The sequence below is a fragment of the Nannospalax galili genome, unplaced genomic scaffold (assembly GCF_000622305.1).
Source record: "Nannospalax galili isolate Female #2095 unplaced genomic scaffold, S.galili_v1.0 scaffold380, whole genome shotgun sequence".
In the NCBI taxonomy this organism is placed as follows: Eukaryota; Metazoa; Chordata; class Mammalia; order Rodentia; family Spalacidae; genus Nannospalax; species Nannospalax galili.
Genome location: NW_008348568.1, coordinates 408704 through 430017, shown reverse-complemented (window position 1 = coordinate 430017; position 21314 = coordinate 408704). Strand labels below are relative to the sequence as shown.

At 36.0% G+C, this 21314-nt stretch overlaps 1 protein-coding gene across 1 annotated transcript in view; it reads left to right on the top strand.

Moving 5' to 3' along the window:
- The window catches only part of Tmem65 (transmembrane protein 65), a gene marked incomplete in the record, with an annotated part of 52119 nt that overhangs the window by 28623 nt on the left and 2182 nt on the right, over window positions 1–21314 (top strand). Inside the window, 6 exon segments of the mRNA XM_017801200.2 lie at window positions 3013–3057; window positions 5995–6062; window positions 11145–11199; window positions 11954–11996; window positions 14317–14422; window positions 20837–21306. Coding sequence (XP_017656689.1) covers window positions 3013–3057; window positions 5995–6062; window positions 11145–11199; window positions 11954–11996; window positions 14317–14422; window positions 20837–20938 — 419 coding nt within the window.

The following is a 21314-nucleotide window of genomic DNA, read 5'->3' as shown; positions in this document are numbered from 1 at the left end:
CCTTGAGGGACTGAAAACCCACATTCCAAAGGCCATGCCTCAGACCAGAGTTTTTTGTGTGGCCTGGGAAACTTTCTTCTCAATTAAAAAAAAGTATCTACTTGAGATACATACAGTCTCTGATTATTTACTATTGTTTTTAACCTGTCTTTTTCTTACCTTGTTTTTCTCCTCCTGTTTATCTCCCTCTTACCTGCTTTCATTTTCTTTATATGAACACAGTATAAAAAGTACAGATTTGTATTTATATAACAAAATATAAAAAGTACCTAGGTCAAGTGAAGTTTTATTCCTGAAATAGAAGGGAAAATTATTTGTGTTCTTTTCACATCCACTTCTGATTATACAGTAGTTTTCTTCAGTTTTGTGTCTCCTAGATAGACAATAATTTAGCTTTAAAGGATTCTAATGTGCTGTAAAATCTGAATCTTCAAGGAAACATTACTTTTAATATTAAATATTAGTTACAATATTTCACAACCTACACCAATTTTCTGGTTGCTTTGGTTATTTAGAAAACTAACTGGAATTCTTCATCTTTGTTACACTTTAAGAAATTATTTAACCAAAAAAATTGCTTTAAATATTCAAGTTTTTTGTTTTGAATATTTCTGTATTGCTGAAGTAAAATGAATTTTGAAAATGTTGAAAAACCTTATTTTTAACCATGTAAATTGTTTTTGTCTTTTCAGGATTTTTAATTTCTAATGTTTTGATATTTAGGAACATATCATCTAAATATATTTACGTTCTCAAGAACAAATAGGAAAAGATAGCTTTATTTCATATACTTTTCATTTGAGATGCTAAATCAGAAATTAACAATTTGCAGTAATTGTTTTTTTATTTACCTCCCCACAAAGACTTTAGAATGTGAAACTCACAGGAAAGGAAGGGTTCTTGTAGGTTATTTCCTTATCCTGTATGTTTCTAGACATACAGTCCTATTAAGAGCAACTTCTTCATGCATTGAGAACTAAGAAAATGAAAAGCAGGAAGTTTGAATGGTGACCATTTTGTCACTGTTACGGGTAAACACAGAAAAGTAGAGCTGCTGGCATTCAATTAAGGATTTTTATAGTGTGTATTAAAGATATGTCTGTGATCTTCAGTTTTCTTCCCTCCCTCCTTTTGGTCTTGAGGATTGAGCCTCTTGAGGATTGAATGTATAGCCTTGTGCATGGTATACAAGTACTCTACACTAAGTCACATCCCCAGCCCTGCAGTTTTCTTTAGTTTTTGCCAGACTTTGTATTTAGTATTATTCTGTTCTCAAAATGTGTTAGAAAGTATTTCCTCACTGCTATCACCTATTTATTACTGTGACCAAATACCCAGGAAAAACAGCTTAAGGGAAAGATTTATTTTTGTTTACAGTTTTAGAAGTTTCAGTTCTTGGCTGGTTGAGTCCTGTTGCTTCTGGGTGGTGATAAGATCATGGCAGAAGGGCATGGACCTAAGCTGCTCACCTCATGGTGGCCAGGAAGCAGGGAGTGGGCACAAAGAAAGTGTATCTTTCCAGGGCATGTCTCTAGTGACCTAGGTCCTTCAACTAGGATCCAGGTCTTACTTTCCACCATCTCCCAGTTATGCCACAATTCTATGAATCCATAAGGGATGAATCCATTGATGAAATCAGGGCCGCAATGATCCAATCACTTCCCCAAAGTCCCACCTCTGCACACTGCAACATTGGGAACCAAGCCTTCAGTATATGAGCCCTTTGTGAAACAAATCTGTGTAGGTTCTTTATGAGTTACCAATTAATTCTACTTGATTGGATGAAGGTGAAGATTATTGGCGTTTATAACATTAACAGGTGGCGGGATGGTTCTGATTATGAGACTAGGTATTTGATTTTGTAATTGTAAATTTTTACATATGAATCATGTAATGATACTTTTGTTTGTACTTGGAAAAACTGTTTATGCAATGTAGTACACACTACCTTCTGACTATGATCAAATGTATCCTATATATCATAAATAGTACACTATTACTTATTATTTTAAATATCTCTGCACTTTTTTGGGGTGTCTTGGTGTATAGAATACTAGTTCTAGTAGTATAGATTAAAAAAATAAAAACGAGTATATTGTTAAATAGAATTAATTATTCAGTAAAACTGTTGTTATTACATTGCTTTTAAAATGTAATTTCCAAGCCTGGGGTGGTAGCACAGGCCTGTTATCCCAGCACTTGGAATGTGGAGGCTGGAGGATTGTGGGTTTGAAGCCAACCTGGACTACATAGTGAGACCCTGTTTATAAACAAACAAACAGCTATATTTGAGTATTCTTTTTCCTGCTGTCAATATTTATTTCCTAAGTCATCCAGAGTTTCCATCTTAAAGAAAAATTGTATTTGTAGAATCTATTTCTACGGTAATTAATGCAAATAAGTTCATTATATAGTAATGCAAAGTCTTAAAAGAAAACCCTGTCCTGTATGATCTATGACTTATGACTAAACTGTTCTATTTCCTAATCTTATAATTTAATTCATGCCAATAGTATTTTTTTGTTTTGTTTTTTGTCTGAGACAGGGTCTCCCAGTAGCCACAGCTGGCCTGCAACTCTATATAGACCAGGCTGGCCTCAAACTTGCAGAGATATGCCTGCCTCTACCTCCCGAGTGTTGGGATTGAAGGCATGAACCATCACACCTGGCTGCCAATAGTATTCTTTAAAATAGATAATTTTGGTCTACCAACCTAAATATAATTTATAAATAAACTCTGATATCCTCCCATTTTGTAACTCTGTTGCTATTTTCTTATTGTAATTTTTTTTTTTTGTCATTTTGAGACAGGGTCTCTCTGTAGCCCCAGCTGGCCTGAAACTTGCTGTGTAGACCAGGCTAGCCTCGAACTCACAGAGCTCCAACCTCTTTCTGCCTCTGGAGTGCTGGGATTAAAGGTGTGCACCACCATGCCTGGCATTTCTTACTGTAATTTTTAAAAATCATGTGGTAGTAACTAATTTTTTCTCCACACCCTTTCTTCCCCTTTAGAAAAATTGGAAGCTCTACCACCCACCCCAGGACAGCTGAGATATGGTAATAGTTCTGTAATTGTTATATTTATGTGTATCTCTTTTGGACTTAAAATAATTGTCTCATGATAGCACAAAAGTCAGTAAATCAAATCTTCCTGATAGTGGAGTAGCCTTTTAAAAAAATGTAGAAGCACTTTATAAGCCCTGTTTAAGACAATACTATCACAATACTTATGGGATACCTAATATTTTAAAAATATTCTCATCTAGTAATAGAATCATGTTTATGACAGAAGTTGCCTTAATTTGCAGGGCAAAGTATGTATTATATTTGCTTCCTAGGAACAAAAGATGTATTTGAATTTAAGTTGGGTAACTGCAGAGCTAGAATTTTCAGTCACAGTCTAGGTAGAATTGTTCTCTGATACAAGAAGTACTTCTGGGTAGCATTTGTAATGAGAAGAAAGATAAATGAAGTTCACTTCAAACAAAGCATCAGGAGGAAGACCTTTAACAGTGCCTTGCTGCTATTCCTTCCTTTCTCTAAGAATAAATACTGCAGGAATGACTTGGAAGTAATGTAAAACATTTAGGGTCTTATTAAAAGACAGTGGAAGAAGAGAATTACTAACAGTGTAGCAGTGAATTTGAGTAGGTTGTAATTAGGTAATTAAATATTAAATGTCATTTGCTGACAATTGCTTAGTTATAAAATAGTATTTGCCAAAGGAAACTGAAGAAATCACACGTTAGTAGATCATTATCTACCGGAAGGCAAATTCAAATGGTTAGAAAAACACTAATAGCAATTCTTTTTTCCTCTTGAGTAGAATATAATTTATATTAGAAATTGGTAAATTTCCTCAAATACCAAAATAATTTAGGAGTTCTTTAAGATCTCTCTTTCTAGGTAATTGTTCTGATTCTCTTAGCCTAGATTCTTAAATCTGTATTGATAGTATCATATAATACTATTATTATTTTTTGTAGATGATATTGTTTATGTGACTAAGTCTGTATATCTAAATCCTTTAAGATGTAGAAATTAAATTTTATTTGCCTTTGTACCTTAAGTTCCCATTGGGATGCCCAATATATAGTTTTTCATTGAAAAACCCTATTTTTCCCCTTTGGATTAAAAATACATTTTTATTTATAAGGTAGATTTATTTAAATATAAGCATAAAGACCTATCTCATCCTTAAAGGTGATTAGCATAACAATATGTCTTGGTTTATGCACAAGCCACTTTCCGTCTTAACAATCCATGCAATCTTAGTTTAGTGCCCGTAACATCTTATTTTAAGGTATTTGTAACTGGCTAATTTTAGAGATGACATCATATTTACCTACAAATACTAAGTAACCCCAGCTGATTTCATTGTTGTTTTGTCATATTTATGTTTCAGAGACCATGGAGAGTGCTTTTCAGATACACCTAGATAGATTTCCTTTGTTGTATATGTTTATTCAGTTCAGTGAATTAAAAAATTTCAGTGTTCTCTTTTTGCCTGTTAGATTTATATTGTATTTGAAAGTTAGGATTGTGTATGTGTTAGAAGCTGCTTATAAAAATTTGAGTGCTCAGTATGTAGCCAGTTGGACTTAGGTGAAAAAGAACTAAGGCAAGGCTTTTTGATTGAAAAGTCCCATTTCATTAAAGTGATATGTGATTTTTTTTATCATCTTAGTAATTGTAAAAATAATATTCACAGTTAATGTCTTCATCTTGATCATGAACATTTTCACTGTAACAGGAAGAAATCTGAAAAGACATTGCTATCATGTATAGCAGTGTAACTGGTAATCTGTATGTGGTAGCACATATTATTAGGCTGTATGTGGTATTTCTTTGATAGTGGTTGTGGGTAAAAGTGCTTTTTTAAATTACTGCTTACTAGTGTCCCTTGATGGTACAGAACTCACTACAGCTATATCAGATTTTCATAACTTCTGGATTATAATTTAATTAAATCGTACATCTTGTAACTGGCAAATTTTAATTCTCTGCAGAATTAATTTCATTAAAAGAAAAAAGAATCTGAAATCATTTAACAGATACAACAAATTTGCTTAAGGAACTGTTTTTTAAAAATATAGTATAAAACAGATTCTTGATGTTTACTGAAAAAAGTCCTCAGCTGAACTGACATTGACTGTGTTTAACAGTTTTATAGCTTAATTAGAAAAAAGTCTCTTACCTGTTCCCAGCTTTTAATCTGTTTCATAGTTTTCCTTCAATTGTCTAAATATGGAATTCTCTTCTTTTCCAGGTTAGTGGTCCTCAATTAACTAATATTTTTGAGCATCTGCCACGTTCTCAGCACTGTGTAGTGTGCTAAAGATGCAAATATTAAAAAACGAGGCTAAAATGTATATTAAAAAATAAGTGTTTTTCCTACTTTGACTTTTAATCTTTCAGGTTTCAGATTATGTACCAGATAGATGAGGTAAGATGTGCCTATGGTAGGAAGAAGTCAAGTTACACTTCATAGTTTTCCATAGTATTTAGGTATCCTGATAAACTGTGAGATGGGAAAGACTGCACATAGATGCCAAGTGAAGGTGGGAGGATAATCACCTTTTCCTAAAATTTCTTTTAAAAGTTGATTAGGGAGTGAAAGTGAGTAACTTCCTGAAATTTGACTGTAGGCACGTTTTTGTTATTTCTATTAGGGAGATCAGTATTGTTGTAATAGTCCTTAGGTATAAGAGAGAAATAGATTGGTGTGGGTAGGATGAAATGGGGAATCATATGTTTACTAATTTACTCTACCATTAGTTGTACTTATGTGTATTGCTAATGGCCTAAAAATGTTTTTATGTTATCTATCGTTGTTTTGTTTCCCAGTATAGTTTTTATCAATTAAATTTATGGCAGCAGCAGGATCTATAATGATTAAGTCTGTTTAGGAGCCATTAATTATATGGCCTGTTTTGGTCATCCTAAGTTTTCAGAATTTTAAAATGTATTTTTCTGTGTTTTGATGTTTTTCAGTATTCTTCCACAATGCGATACCTTTCGTAGGGTTTGGCTTTTTGGATAATGCAATTATGATTGTTGCAGTAAGTTTTCTCCCCACTTCTATTTTGAGTTAATAAAGAAATTAATGTGGTCAACATTTTCTTAATAATCTCTATATTATAGTGATAAAGTTAGCATAATGAACAAGGCTGCTTTTAGTACATTTCATATTAATTACAGAAGTTCAATTTTAAGGCATTATATAAATTAAAATTTTTGGCAAAGCATTTGGACAGGCATTTATGGATTATATTGTTTTGTTCTAGTTTGAGCACTTTTATTAAAGAGAAAAAGGTGTCTAAAAATACCTGATGTTCTTTAGTTGTGTTGATAGTTGGCATCACATATATAGGATATATGGGTAGCTCCTTGTTGAATTTTCTTACTTAAGAATGCTCTAACTGGTACAGGAGAGATGACTCAGCAGTTAGGAGCACTGGCTGCTCTTCCAGAAGAGCACGGTTCAGTTCCCAGCACCCACATGGTATCTAACAACCATCTGTGACTCCAGTTCCAGGGGATCTCACGCCGTCTTTTGACCTCTGTGGGCATTGCATGACACGGGTGCACGTACATACATGCAGGCAGTACACTCATATACATAAAATTTAAAAATAATAATAATTTTTTTAAATAAAAGAATGTCTTAAGAGAAGTTTGGGACACAGTCTAGGCTTTAGTCTCAGAATTTAACCCGAAGATGGTCTTAAGCTTCCATTCACAACGTTGGATAGACCGTCTTCTGCCTTGTAGCACTGTAGTATTTAAAGTTCCCCTTTACTTTGTTACACTTAAATCTCAGGAACAGTGGGTTTAACTTTCTTAAATCAGTTACAACGCTCTTAGTGGGTACCAGTATTTGGTTTATTTTCCTAAAAGAAATAAATTAATGACTAAAATGCAAGTATTTTAAAACTACTCCAGTGTTCTATCTACTTCTATTTTGTGTGAATATAATAATTTGATCATAGTTCAATTAGCGCAGTTACCAACTTTTAGAAGATGTTATTCAGTCTTCTTTCTCAGGTATCAGCAGTAGATTGAAGGTCTGTTAACTACGTACTGGGAAGAGAAAAAAAAGTATCAGTTGCTTCTTTAAACTAGATTCTAGTTTAGGAATACTAAGGTGGAGTTTTTACTTATTTGAGAAAATCAAAATACTTCTCTGAGTTAGAGCTCTGAGAATTTGTCAGCTTCACAGAGTTTAACTTAAAAAATTCTATTGATTATCGCTTGTAAATAGTCATGCTATATTAAGGAGACTACTCAAAATGAAGGAGGCTGGAAGGGAAGAAGATAATTTGGGGAAGAGGAACAGGAAGAGAGGGGGAAGGAAAGAGGAGGGGAAGAAAGGGTGGGGAGGTAGCAGAGCTGCTTTTTGGAGTTTTAGAATTCACCTCTTATTACAGATGAACATAAGTAGATTTAGTTTCAAAATAGGGATTTTAGAAAGTATGCTTTATGGATTATAAAAGTTGTTTAAAGAATATCTAAAATAAGTTCATTCAGGATGGTTTTGGTTGCTATATGGTCTAGCCTTGCGTCCAGATTGATGGGGATGAGCTTTCCATAGGGTACAGCCATTCTTCTGGTTGAAGAGAGAGATACAGTATCACAGCAAAGTGGTGTCTGGCTATATCAGCAGTCAGAGAATGTGCTCTAACCTGTGCACAACTTGAGGTCATAAGAGTCACTGCAGACCAGATTTCCAAAGGTCAACACACATCAAATTCCCTAAAATGTAATTCCAGGATAGTCCTTTTTTGAGCATTATGACATTTTCCTAATATGGGTATAAGAATAAGATTGAGCAGTGTGTGTATCTGAGCGTCAGAAAAGTATTCGCGCATTTAGAACCACACTGCTTTTCTCAAACTACTAAATTTTGAGTTGACTAGATTATTTCAACAGTTAATGTAAAGCAAATCTACTTTTACAAACACCCCATTATATTGAATTTAAAAATTGTAGTTAAGCCTCTGTGTGTTCATGATACACATGATTGTGTGATCTAGAGCATTTCTGGGGTAAATATTTCACTTTATTCTGACTTCTCTCAACATTTTAGATTCCTTTATTGACAGCTAGTACACATACTGCCATTTTAATGACCATTGCATTTTTTTTTTTTTTTTTTCTTAATAGGGCAGACCTAAACACTTACATGCTGAAATACTGCCTTGTGCTTCAGGGAATTGTGGAGATGAAAGGTTTTGCATAAAGAGGGTGAAGGAATATTTTGGAGAGAGAGAAGAGCAGGGAAACTGGTGCTGCCTTAGATTCTGAATCAGGCTCCACAATATGTTTTTATTTTTAAAAAACCCACTAAAGTAATAGATATCTGTGTTTAGATATAGCTACCTACTCAAATCAAACCAAACCAAACACATCCGAGTCAGATAGTAGAATTCATTATTTTGTGTTCTTCAGACCTGTGCCTCATTATTAGTATATCACAGCATGTTTTTCCAGACCTGTGATAGTTAACTCCAAGTTATTAATAACCTGTTTATATAGTAATCCAGCTTCAGGATAATCTGCAGTTTTTACTTCAACATCTGGCGGGAGTAATGCATCTGAAAAACGCTGTCTCTATAACTGAAGGCTATTTCAGAGACGGTGATGTTTTCCAGGGAAAATGAGGTGTTGTATTTGTCTGCAGAGACTAAAATAGGTAAATAATGTAGTGGTAGAATCTCTGAAAAGGAAATCAGTGATAACCACTGTCTTAGGAATGTTTTGTTTTAACCTTTTTACTGTATTTTAAAAATAAAGCACTAATGATCTTTGCACATTGTGGAGTAGCTGTGAGTTTTCTAAGACAGGATGGAGCTTTTGATTCCTCTGCCCTGTCATGCCATGGACTTGTTTTTCTCCGTCCTATTAGATGTTTCTTCCTGGCTGCTGCCCTATTTGTAACAGTCAGAACAGATTTCTACATAGCTGATTGTAACAGTGTCGAGGAGACCGGCATTGCTGGCTGCTATTAATACTAAGCCTTAGGTTACATAGCTGATTGTAATTTTGTATTACTGGATTGCTTTTTATAATTTTTATTTTAGTGGTTTAAAGAATTTGTTTTACAATTAGGATAAAACTTTTTTGGATTCTGGAGTAGATTAATTATAAGGTAAATTAAGGTGATGAATGAGGCATAACTTTGAGAACTGGTATTAGATTTATTTATAAGTTCTATGTCACCTATTAAAACATAATTTAAAAAAAATTTATTATTTTTATTTTATGTGTACGAGTGTATTGCCTGCATGTATGTGAGTGCACCTGTGTCATGCAGTGCTGCAGAGGTCAGAAAAGAGCTTCGGATTCCCCTGGAACTGGAGTTAAAGACGGTTCATAGCCACCATGTGGGTGTTGGGAATCGAACCCGGGTCCTCTGCAAGAGCCGCCTGTGCTCTTAACCGCTAAGCCATCTCTCCAGCCCCTTAAAACAGAATTTTATAAAATATGGAACAAAGTAAAGAATTTTCCTCAAAACATTTTTGAATTTATATGACACTTTTTATGCCCTTCAAATACCTAAATTTACCCAAAAAGATAAAGTACATAAATGCTTATTTTGTATGTTGTGCTGGAGATCAAACCTGAAGCCTCACATATTGCCTATTAGGTGGATACTCCACCACCAAGCTGTTTCCTCAGCTCACACAAGCACTTTTTAAATGCATATTTTGCAAAGAAGTTCTTGGGTCACCAGGGTGACTCACTGCTGTTCATTCCACTGTCTCTGTTTCCTGTGCACTGTAGCCTGAGGCACATCTCTTGAATACTGCTGCTCCACACTGTCTGCATCTATAAAACAAATACGCACATCTTTGTTATTTTTCTCTGTGCCTGTTTTTTTCCTTTTGTTTCTTCTTCTTCTTTCTTTTTTTTTTTTTTTTCTTTTCTTTTCTTCAGAAATCTGGGGTTTTTAAGGTACCTTTAGAAGCTTGTAATTTTACATGCCTGGGCAAGTGTGGTCCATCAGGCTCTTGAATTATGTCTTAAGGCAGTACAACTGAAAGTGGAGGACAAGAAAATTGAGGGAAAATTTATTCAATTTCTTTTTAGCTTTGTGCATAATTGATAAGTAATGCAATATTTTATATAGCACACTGGACTTTTTTCTCAACATGGAGATTTGAATTTAAAAAAATTTTAAATGCCAATATTCTAGAAAATTAAGTTTATCTTAGTCAAGGATTAGAACTGAATTTTCAAAATAGATCCTAGGACGTCTTCCTTCTGTATAATAAATAAATAGTTTTATCTGCTTCAGTTCCTCCAGTTGAAAGTGGACGTAAAAATATGAGTCTCAGGGCTGGAGAGATGACTCAGCGGTTAAGAACAGTTCAAATCCTAGCACCCACGTGGCAGCTAACAGCTGTCCGTAACTCCAGTCCCAGGGGATCCGACAGCCTCTTCTGACCCCCACGGGCATTGCACGACGTGGTGCACTTACCTACATGCAGGCAATACATCCATACACATAAAACAAAAATAATTAAAAAAACTAATTCCAGACACTGATTAAAAAAAAAAAGTCTCAATAAAAAAAATTCAGTGGAAATACAGTGGGTTCGTTTTTCTTATAGGTCTATAAAACTAAATGCTTTACCACTTATAAATGAATCACAGTTTCACTACTTAGTGGCTAAAGAACTAAAGATTAGAGGATAATCTTACAAATAGCAGTTTTCCTAGAAACTGGTTTATTCTTAATATTTTTATAGAGTAAATAATAGGATAGACATATTCAGACTTTAATGTGTGTGCAACAGTCTTTGTTTTCAAAGTGATTTAAAACATCTTTCTCTCTGACAGAAAAATAGGAATTCTAAATTCTAGATTCTTAATGATGAATTGATGGCTACATGTGTTGCTATTTATTTTTATGAAGGCCTAGTTTTAATGAATGAAATGTTTCCTTCATAAATGTATATTTTTAATTATGTGAATTACCTCACTATATAATACACATATTTGTGCATATTTTATATATATCATTTTGTTGTACTCGCATGTTGATATAAGTACTTAATCTGTTTTTATTGGCAATTTTTCTTTTACTGCCCTGTCAGCTTTAATTTTTAAGATTTTTTTTCCCCCTAATTACTTTTCAGGGAACCCAGATTGAATTGTCTATTGGAATTATTTTGGGAATTTCAACAATGGCAGGTATTTAATAATAGCAAATGTTAAAATTTCATTGTCTGCATATTGTTTAAAATGTCAGTAAGTTAGGTTTAGAAGAGAATAATTTATTTGAAATGAATTTACTCACTGAGATGTCTATTAGTTTATCTCTTTAACCTTAATCTTCTGATTCTTAGTTTTGTGTATATAGCACTTTTTTCTTAAGAGATTTATGTTAGTACTATATACATATATATATATATTTTATGTTAGTTAAGGGTAACAATACTCAATTAAGCCGTCTGTGTTGTTGAGTTTTTCTTGTAATTTAGTGTTGCTTCCAACCCTTTTTATCCTTTGTCTCTATTAAAATATTTTTTTTCTAGATGGGTAGAAATATTTTTAAGTGAAGTACCTCTCTTCCTTGATGCCCTTGAATTTAGGGTTGTGTGTATGACTTTATTCTTAAACTTCCAAGTATCCAAATTCCCTGAAATAATTGTCACATGAAAGAAAGACACAACTGTAAAATTGTAGTATTGAAACCAAAATGGAAATTTGATGTTCTAATAGGAAAAACCCTTTTAATGGAGATAGAATATTATGATTTCAGAATTGTGCTTACTTTGAATTCTTGAGCGTCTGCTGTCCAGTGAGTTACTTTGGATGTAGTTGTTACAGCTAGAGAGATGTGGCAACTCTTTAGACCAGTGCTCTGCGGGCTGCGTCGTGATGTATTGCTGTGAGTTTTCTTACTTTCATATAATAATTCTTTGTGCATTTTTAAAATTTCTAGCTGCTGCTTTGGGAAATCTTGTTTCAGATTTAGCTGGACTTGGGTAAGTCCATTCATGAATTCATGTCTGCATTTATGGACCTACATGTTCTTTTCTATATTCTCCTTTAATTAGGAAGGCCGAAAGAAGAATGCTTATTTTCCTTTGTGTCCTAGAACTAAAATTTTAGCTTAATATTCCTAAATTAATAGTATTTAATAATTGATGTACAGCAACGATAGGCGCTAGGGCAGTGTGTTAGGTAGGCATAGAGAATTAATTTCTTGAAATAGAACCTTGGCATTGTGACATATGCAAAAATTTAGCCTAAAACTACCATAATAGGAAATTCTGTTTATAGATGTATTTCTCTAAGGGGAAGGTGTGATTAAAAGCAAATCTCTGTCATTTTTCTATTCTACCTCACTTGCACAAAGTTCAAAGTACACACACACGTTAATGCTGGAGGTTGAATTTAAGACCTTATATGTACTAAGGATATGCCCTACCACTGAGCCACACCCGCAGCATTTGCTTGGGCTTTTTTTTTTTTTTTTTTTTGGTCTTTTTGAGCCAGGGTCTCCCTGTAGCCCCAGCTTTCCTGGAACTCATTATGTAGACCAGGCTAACCTTGAACTCTCAAAGATCCGCCTGCCTCTGCCTCCCAAGTGCTGGGGTTAAAGGTGTGCGCCACCACACCCGGCTTGCTTGGGCATTTTTTCTTTCATATGGCAGGGATGTTGAAGTACATTGTGAACGGCTACTTGGGAAAGCAGGCTTCTCTCTTTCTTCCCGGTGGCTGATGGCCTGGGCTGCTTCCTGAGCTTGGGGAAAGCTGAGAAATGGTATTAAATGATATGATAAACATCTTTCTCTTGTTCTGTCATTGACTTTGTATTTCTTTCTTGGAATTCAAGTGGAATGTTTTGAGATTTGGATTGGGGCTTAGCCAAGTCTGCTAAGCCCCATGATCCAGGAAAAAGCAGTTTTATAGGGGATCTGACTCCCAGTATTAGGTATCTGCACCTGAGTTTAGGGCTGAAGTACCTCTTGAAGTTTTTTTCCTTTTTTTGCTTTAGGACCATGATTAGAGTATTTTATACCCTAGAATATAAAGTCTTATAATGATACCACCTCTTCAGCATTCCATTCCCAGCTTCAAACTTTAAGATTAATATTGACAATATTATAGTTTCTGTATAGTTTTCTGATACTTAATAGAACCAAATGATATAATAGACTTTAAAGACATTAGTTTTAAGTTACATCACAGAAAGCTTTTACAAGGAGCCTTTATATTTAAGAACTATCTTTCCTCTGTCCTATTTTTGCTATCACTAACAAATACCACAATTTATGGTTTCTTAGATCCACACTTTAAAAGAACTTAACATCTGAATCCAGAATCCATCTTATAAATGTTGATCTGAAAAGTTTAATTGACAAGCTTTTTTCTTACAGTTCTTAGAGTAAGGTTATATCCAGTAAGTGACGGTAACTTAGATTTGATAAAATACTTAAGGTAGCCTGAAAATTTCTGGCTATTTTTATAAGTATACCAGTCTGATGAATTTTCAAAACTATTAATTTCTAATAATAGTTATTAATTTATATGTTACATTAAAATACTTTGAGTTTGGAGTAATTGCAAAAACTTTAATATTTGCATGCATGCACAGACGCATGCATGCAGTCAGGCATGCACGCGCTGGATAACTTTAGTGTCAACTTGACACGCCTGGGTTGAGGGAGCCTCAGTTGGTGAACTGCCTCCATTGAACTGGCCTGTGGCTATGTCTGTGGGGCATCTTCTTGATTGTTGAGTGTTGTGGGAGGGCCTAGTCCACTGTAGGTGGTGCCACCCCTGGGCAGGTGGGCCTGTGTTGCATAAGAAAGCAGGCTGAGCAGGGGCCAGGGGAGCAAGCCAGCACACTGCATTCCTCCATGGCCTGTCTCCAGCTCCTGCCTCCAGGTTGTTGCCCTAAATTCCTACCTTGTGCTCTCTGATGAACTGTGACCTGGGAGATGTAAGCTGAATAAACCCTTTTCCTCCCCAAGTTGGTATTGGTCAGAGTATTTTGTTACAGAAATGGAGAAACAGCTAGATATACCTTGATTGATCTTTTTAGGATAATAAGGAGTAATTACTCTAAGGCAATTTACCTGTATATTAAATATGTGGATGTGAAAATATTTTAAACTGGATATATTTATACACAATAAAAGCAGAAGTTGTAAAAGTGTTTATGCTATTTCTTGAGTGACAGGAACAAGTATAAAATGCTCTTGTTTCTCTTTGTAATAGTTGTTTTTTTTTTCCTATATGAAGATATTTGCATGTCTCTTTAAAGCCCACTTTCCTTGTTCTCTTATTTTCTTAAAGACTTGCAGGTTATGTTGAAGCCTTGGCTTCCAGGTTAGGCCTGTCGATTCCTGATCTTACACCAAAGCAAGTTGACATGTGGCAAACACGTGTTAGTACTCATTTGGTAAGTAAGTTGTATGCCTTTGATCATGAATTTGGTGGTCAGTATGGTAACTTTAAGACTACAGTTGATTTGAGTGAGTTATTAAGAAACATTACTCAGGCCTTAGAAGTTCTCAGAAAAATAATTTATTAACTCCTTATCTTTTGTAAATGTAATTGATGTTTAAAAAAAATCTTTATACGACTTAGTTAATATCAAGGAGTATCTGTTATATGCTAGAGACTGAAAGGTATAAAATGAATAATAGACTATAGTTATACCTGAGGGACTTTGTTAGGTGGAGAATCAGGCATGTAAACAAATTATTAATATTTAATATGATGTAAGTAGTCATAAATAGTAATTATCACAAAATAAAGCAATAATAACAGTAAGGGAATGAATACATTGTGAGGAGGAACTGCCTTTAGTAAATGGAAGAATTTTTGGTAATTATTGGATCTTAAATAATTTTTGTTGTTTGTTTGAGACAGGGTCTCCCTGTAGCCCTGGCTGGCTTGGAACCACTGTGTAGACCAGGCTAGTCTTGATCTCACAGAGATCCTATCTGCCTCTACCTCCCAAGTGCTGGGATTAAAGGTGTGGCCTGGCATTGATCTTTAAAGATGTTAAAACATTACTATTTCTGTGTGCATACGTGTGTGTGTTCATGTTGGTACACATGTGTACGGGTTGGCATGCACATGCATGCATGTGGAGGCCAGAGGTTGGTCTGGTTTGTTGTTCCTCAGAAACCTTCCACCTTGTATTTTGACACAAGGTCTGTCATTGGCCTGGAGATTACTGAGTTGGAATGGCTGTGCTAGCTGGACAACTAGCCCTGGGGAGCCACCTGCTTCTGCCTCACCACTGCTGGGATTACAGCACCTGCCACCATGCCCAACATTTTTTCAAAAAATATTTTACTTTTTCATTTCATGTCTATGAGTGTATTGCCTGCATGTATGTAAGTGTACCTGTAACATGCAATGCCCATGGAGGTCAGAAGAGAGCATCAGATTCCCCTGGAACTGGAGTTACGGATGGTGGTTAGCCACCATGGGGGAATTGAACCCGGGTCCTCTGCAAGATAACAGTCAGTGCTCTTAACTGCCAAGCCATCTCTCCACGTTTGGCATTTTTATGTGGGTTCTGGGGATCAAACCCAGGTCCTCATTCTTCTGCAGCAAATACATTACCAACTGAGGTATCTCTCCAGGTGGAATTTTTTGGAGTTACTGATGAGGCATTTACTAGAAGACCAAGAGAGTTTCTATGTACATTGACTAGCATAGAAGGGCATGATAAAAAAAAAAAAAAAAAAGATACATTCAGAGTACAAATTTAGTCATTTCAAGAGTCTACCATGCAGTAAGTGTGGGTAGACATAGTAATAGAACACAGCATGGATAGGCGAGCATGGGTCGAGACAGGAATGGCTTGGTGTATGTTACCCGAAGACCTTTAACCGCATCCATAGGTGATGATGACTAGTTGGCAAAGACTAAATGGGAAGGAAACTGGGTGGATTATGAGGCTGGCAATTAAGTCAAAAAAAAAAACAAAAACAAAAAACGAAGAACAAGTTTGTAAGGAAGGTAGTGAGTTCAGTTATGGACATGTTGAATTTGAGGTGCTATATCTGGTAGACATCTGAAATGAAAGTCATGAGTCAGAAAAATCTGAATTAGAAATAGTCAGTGTTAGGTGTTCATTCAACAAGTATTGATGTTTGTCTGTTTTGTGCCAGGTACCGATCTAGACATTTGGAGCATGGCTAACAAAGCAAGATCTTTTTCTGGTGGATCTTGTTTCTCCAGGGGAGGAGACAGACAATAAAAAGTACTGAAAAAGAAAAATCGTAGTGCATTAGAGGTTCATGAATGTGAAAGCAACAGAAAAGAGCACAGCAGGGTGAAGAGAGGGTGGGAGTGCTAACAGAGGCAGACTACAGCATTAAATCCAGTCAGACCGTGGAGAGGGTGGTGGTGCTTAAAGCATGGGGGCCAGGATCAGCAGGATCAACTTTCAGTGGGAGATTGTGGGCACCATACCATTGGACTCCATTACAGCCCGTCTATGGCTGTATTAGAAATTACCAGAAATGTAGCAATTTACAACAGCATATATGTGTTATCTCTTCTGTGAGTAAGGTGACAGGTACAGCTTAGCTGGATCCCCTTGGAAGTTGCAGTCAGTGTGGAGCCAGGACTTGGTTCTGATCTGAAGGTTTACCTGGTTATGGTTTCATGTCCAGATCACATAGTTCTTCAGCAAAATTAACTTCCTTGTGGTTATAACAGTCCCAAGTTCTTGCTGTCTGTTTGCCACAGGCCACCTCATTCTCATAGGCTTCCTTCATTATCTAGAGATCATGTGTAGCTCCTTGCATGTGACCTTTCCCATGAGCCGTTTCACAGGGTGGCAGCATCATAGCCAACAAGAGAGAAAGCCAGGAGGCTGCTAGCAGCCTAATGTGATATAGTATCACCTTTGCTGTTGGTTAGAATGTGGGAGGAGATTATGTAAAACTTTACATGCTAGGAGGAAGGGGACCTGTGGCCATTGGGAAGCCTTTCAGCTACAGGTTTATGTCAAATTCTGGAAGAAGGATGAACAATTTGTGTTTTAACACACTTAGAGTGATTCTACAGTACTTTCAAATTTGAGTATTTTGTAGGCAGGAAATGTGCACAGTTAAAATCCTAGATGAGGGGCTGGAGAGATGGCTCAGTGGTTAAGAGCACCGACTGCTCTTGCAGAGGACCCGGGTTCAGTTCCCAGCACACACGGTGGCTAACAACTGCCTGTAACTTCATTTCCAGTGATCTGGACTCTTCACACACTGCATGTGGTGCACTTACATACATGGAGGCAAAACACTCTTATACTACTGGTGGGGGGCTGGAGAGATGGCTCAGTGGTTAAGAACACTGGCTGTTCTTGCAGAAGACCTGGGTTCGAATCCCAGCACCTACGTAGCAGCTAACAACTCTCTGAACTCCAGTTCCAGGGGATCCAACAGCTTCTGTCCTCCACAGGCATTGCACGACAAGGGTGCACTTACCTACACAATACACTCATACACATAAAATAAAAATAATAAATAAAATATATAAAAAACAAATCCTAGATGACACCTAAAGGGAAGTTAGTAGTAAAAAGGAAGGGAGTGCCCTGCCATCTGAGCTCTCAGACTTCCTGGGGCCACAGGGATCCTATCCCGTTGGATCTGTCTTGGCGCCCTGCCGAGACCTCCAGACTAGCCTGACAAGTATACCTCTCACCACGCATGTGGTGCAAAAATAAGTGTCTGAGAAATGCCCAGCCCTAAGAGACACATCTGCAACGCAGTCTCTACACCTAAGGCTCAGGGAATGTAGTGGAACAGGGGGCAGAGAGAACATTAATGCATCTCTCAGCTCTCACAGCGAAGCTTCCTCATGCAATAATGTAGAGAATAAGAGACTGAGGAGTGTGACCCTGGACAGGACTCCTATATTAAACCTTTGCCACCCAGGACTCAGGGATCATTGTGAAGGAAGGAGCAGAAAGACTGTAAGAGCCAGGGATGGTGATGACCACAAGGAAAAGACTGGGAACTTGCTCTTACGAATTTACAGCAATGGTGACAGCATGCACAAGACCTGCGCAAGCTCAAACCAGACAAAAACCCAGCATAGAACTGGGGTAATGGGTAAGAAGCCCCAGCCTTAGCTGAGGAACTATTGGCAGCTGATCCCTGCTGGGTGAGGGTGGTCTTTAAGGGAATGATACTGGGTATGCTGAACAGGCTCCATTGGATGGACGCACAATGAAGGACATTTGGGGATGCAAACGACTCAATAGGCCTTAATGTATATGACAGAATGCATGAAATACAGTGGGGGGACTCTGGGGAATGCAGATGAGGTGAGGGAGTTTAAGATGTATTGTATGAAATATACAAAAATTCAGTAAAAAAATTTTTAAAAGATTTTAAGAAGCAGTGAGTGATGATCGGTTTCTCTTGCTGTAGAGATCCTGGCTTCTTAGACTACATATTATGCACAGCTGCTATCATAGTCTTCAGGGTCTGCGTCCATGGATTCCACCAACTGTGGATCAGAGTATTTAAAAAAATTGTGTATGTGTTCAACATGCACATTTTTCTTGTCATTTTTCCCTAAAAAGATAGTGTAACAACCATCAACATAACAGTTACATTGCATTAGAAACAAGTAGTTTAATTTTGAGATAAGTTAACCTATACAGCACGACATGGAAGCTCAGTGGAAACACTACACCACTAACAGACTCGAGACCCCGCCCTGGAGCCCATCCCCACCGATACTGTAGTTGTTCATTAGTGGTCATTTCTGAGTGTTTCCATGGACTGATGAGAGAAAAGAGATCCAGTGGTAATGGAGTGAAATGTTATGGAGGCAAGATAGGAAATAACATATAAAATTAAAAAGTTAAACTGAATTTGTTTTAGTGACGGTATTAAAATTATTTGTTTGGAAATAAACGATTTGTATGTGAAAAATGACCTTGAAAGGTTGAATTAAATTTCTCATTTATCACTTTAAATGTTGAAATGCAACACTTAAAGTATGGATAAGTATTTCTAAACAGCATTTTGGACTTTATAATACTTTGTATTTTATTTTAATCGTTAATCTTGGAAACAATATTAAAAATTATTAATCTTTTGTTTCAAAAATTGCTTATCAATTTTAAGACTTCTTGCTTTGAGGTTGCTGACGGTAGTAGTTAGTAGTTATTTTAAAGGGGGACATAGGGATTTTTTTTTTATATCTGAAATATCCTGTAATTACCATAAAATATGAGTAGTGGGTCACACTTGTGCTAAGGAAATGTTTAGCTTTCAACAAAAATGAAGGAATGTAGAGAAACAATAAGGAACTATTTGCTTGTTATGATTTTATTTTATAAAGAATATTTGGGGGGCTGGAGAGATGATTCAGTGGTTGAGTACTGACTGCTCTTACAGAGGACCTGAGTTTGAATCTCAGCACCCACATGGTGGCTAACAACTGTCCATAACTCCAGTTCTAGGGAATCCAACACCCTCTTCTTTCCTCCAAGGGCACTGCATGACACAGGTACACTTACCCACATGCAGGCATATTCATACATGTAAAATAATTTTTTTTAAAAAAGAAAACTTATATGAAAAGTATTTAAACTTGATAGTTATCATAGAAATGAAAAACTAAAGAATCATTTATTAAAATTTTTAACTTCACAGTGTAGGTGAGGTTGCAGAAATATTGGTGTAAATATATCCATATTTTAAAATGGGCATATATGCACATCTATAGTTTCATCTGCTATGAACAGCATGACAACAGCCTATGAAGATGCAACAATACCAACATTTAATTCTTAAATCATTAGGAAGAACTATGCATAGAAATTTTCAGTGGTCTCACAGCTGTGAAATGGTAGCAGTGGGATTTCTTTATGAAAAGGAAGGCTTTAAGGAGATTGTAGACTCACTAATTCAGTGGAACTTAAAATGTATGTAGCAGTTTGGAAACTAATTTATTATAATGTGTTGCTATTTAGAACAGAGTGAGACAGAAAATAAAACTGTTTATGTTATGGTTGTTTCTACATATAATTAAGTATACATGGGAATAAATATTGAAAAGGACTATATGTAAGGGGTTTCAAATCCAAGTTAATATTGAGAATAGTTGATAAATTTTTCTTTCCTATGTTCCAGTCTTCTGACATTAAAATACATGTATAATTTAAAAAATCTTATTTATTTTTATTATTTTTTTAAATGTGTTTGAGTGTTTTGTCTTCATGTATGTTAAGCGTACCTGTGTTATACAGTGCCTGTAGAGGTCAGAATATGGTGTCGAATTCCCCTGGAACTGGAGTTACAGATGGTTGTCAACTGCCGTGTGCGTGCTAGGAACTGAAGCCAGGTCTTCTGCAAGAGCAGCCAGTGCTCTTAAGCTGCTGAGCTGTCACTCCAGCCCCAAAATAGATCTGTAATTTTTTAAAAGTGTGTCTTATTTGAATATTTCTTTGATGTTACCTTTTTTTTGTCTTTTTGAGACAGGGTCTCCCTGTAGCTCCAGCTGTCCTGGAACTCACTATGTAGACTAGGAGGGCCACGGCCTTCCTCTGCCTCCCAAGTGCTGGGATTAAAGGCTTGCACCACCACACCTGGCTGATGTTACTTTTTATGCCAATTAAGTTGTTTTCCTCATTCCTTTGAACTTTAAATTGATAGGTTCTTACATATTTGATAGCTCATTTTTCTATTTAAGTTACTATGCTCAACAGTATATACAGTCAGTGTTGAGTTTTATATTATGTAGCTGCTGTCTATTGTCATAGATACTTAAGCATGATACCTGTTTTAAGGATATTGTTTTAACTTAAAAAAAATACTCTTTTATGTTTCCTTAGGGCAAAGCTGTTGGGGTGACTATTGGCTGCATTCTAGGAATGTTTCCTTTGATTTTCTTTGGAGGAGGTGAAGAAGATGAAAAACTGGAAAAGAAAAATTAATCCTCTTAGAATATCTATAAAAAGATGTAAACTGTACCTCAGTTATTAAATATACTGTCACAACATTTAGGAATAAAGACAGTAACAGTGTATAGATACGGGATCAAATAACTCAGCATGTATTATGGAAAACACTAACTTATTGTGGCTTGGTCTTCTTAGGACATCTTTTTAAAAACTAGTAAACATTTTATGTAAATTGTTGAGATGCTTTTCATCAATAGCAGTCAACATGTTATCTTTTTTTTCTTTATGTATCAACACATTATTTAACTTTCAGTCATTGATGTACTGTACTGACTTGGGGTTTGCTTACTTGTTCCCTAACGTGTGCATGCATGGAAAGAGAGACTTTTGTTTTTGTTGTTGTTTTCTG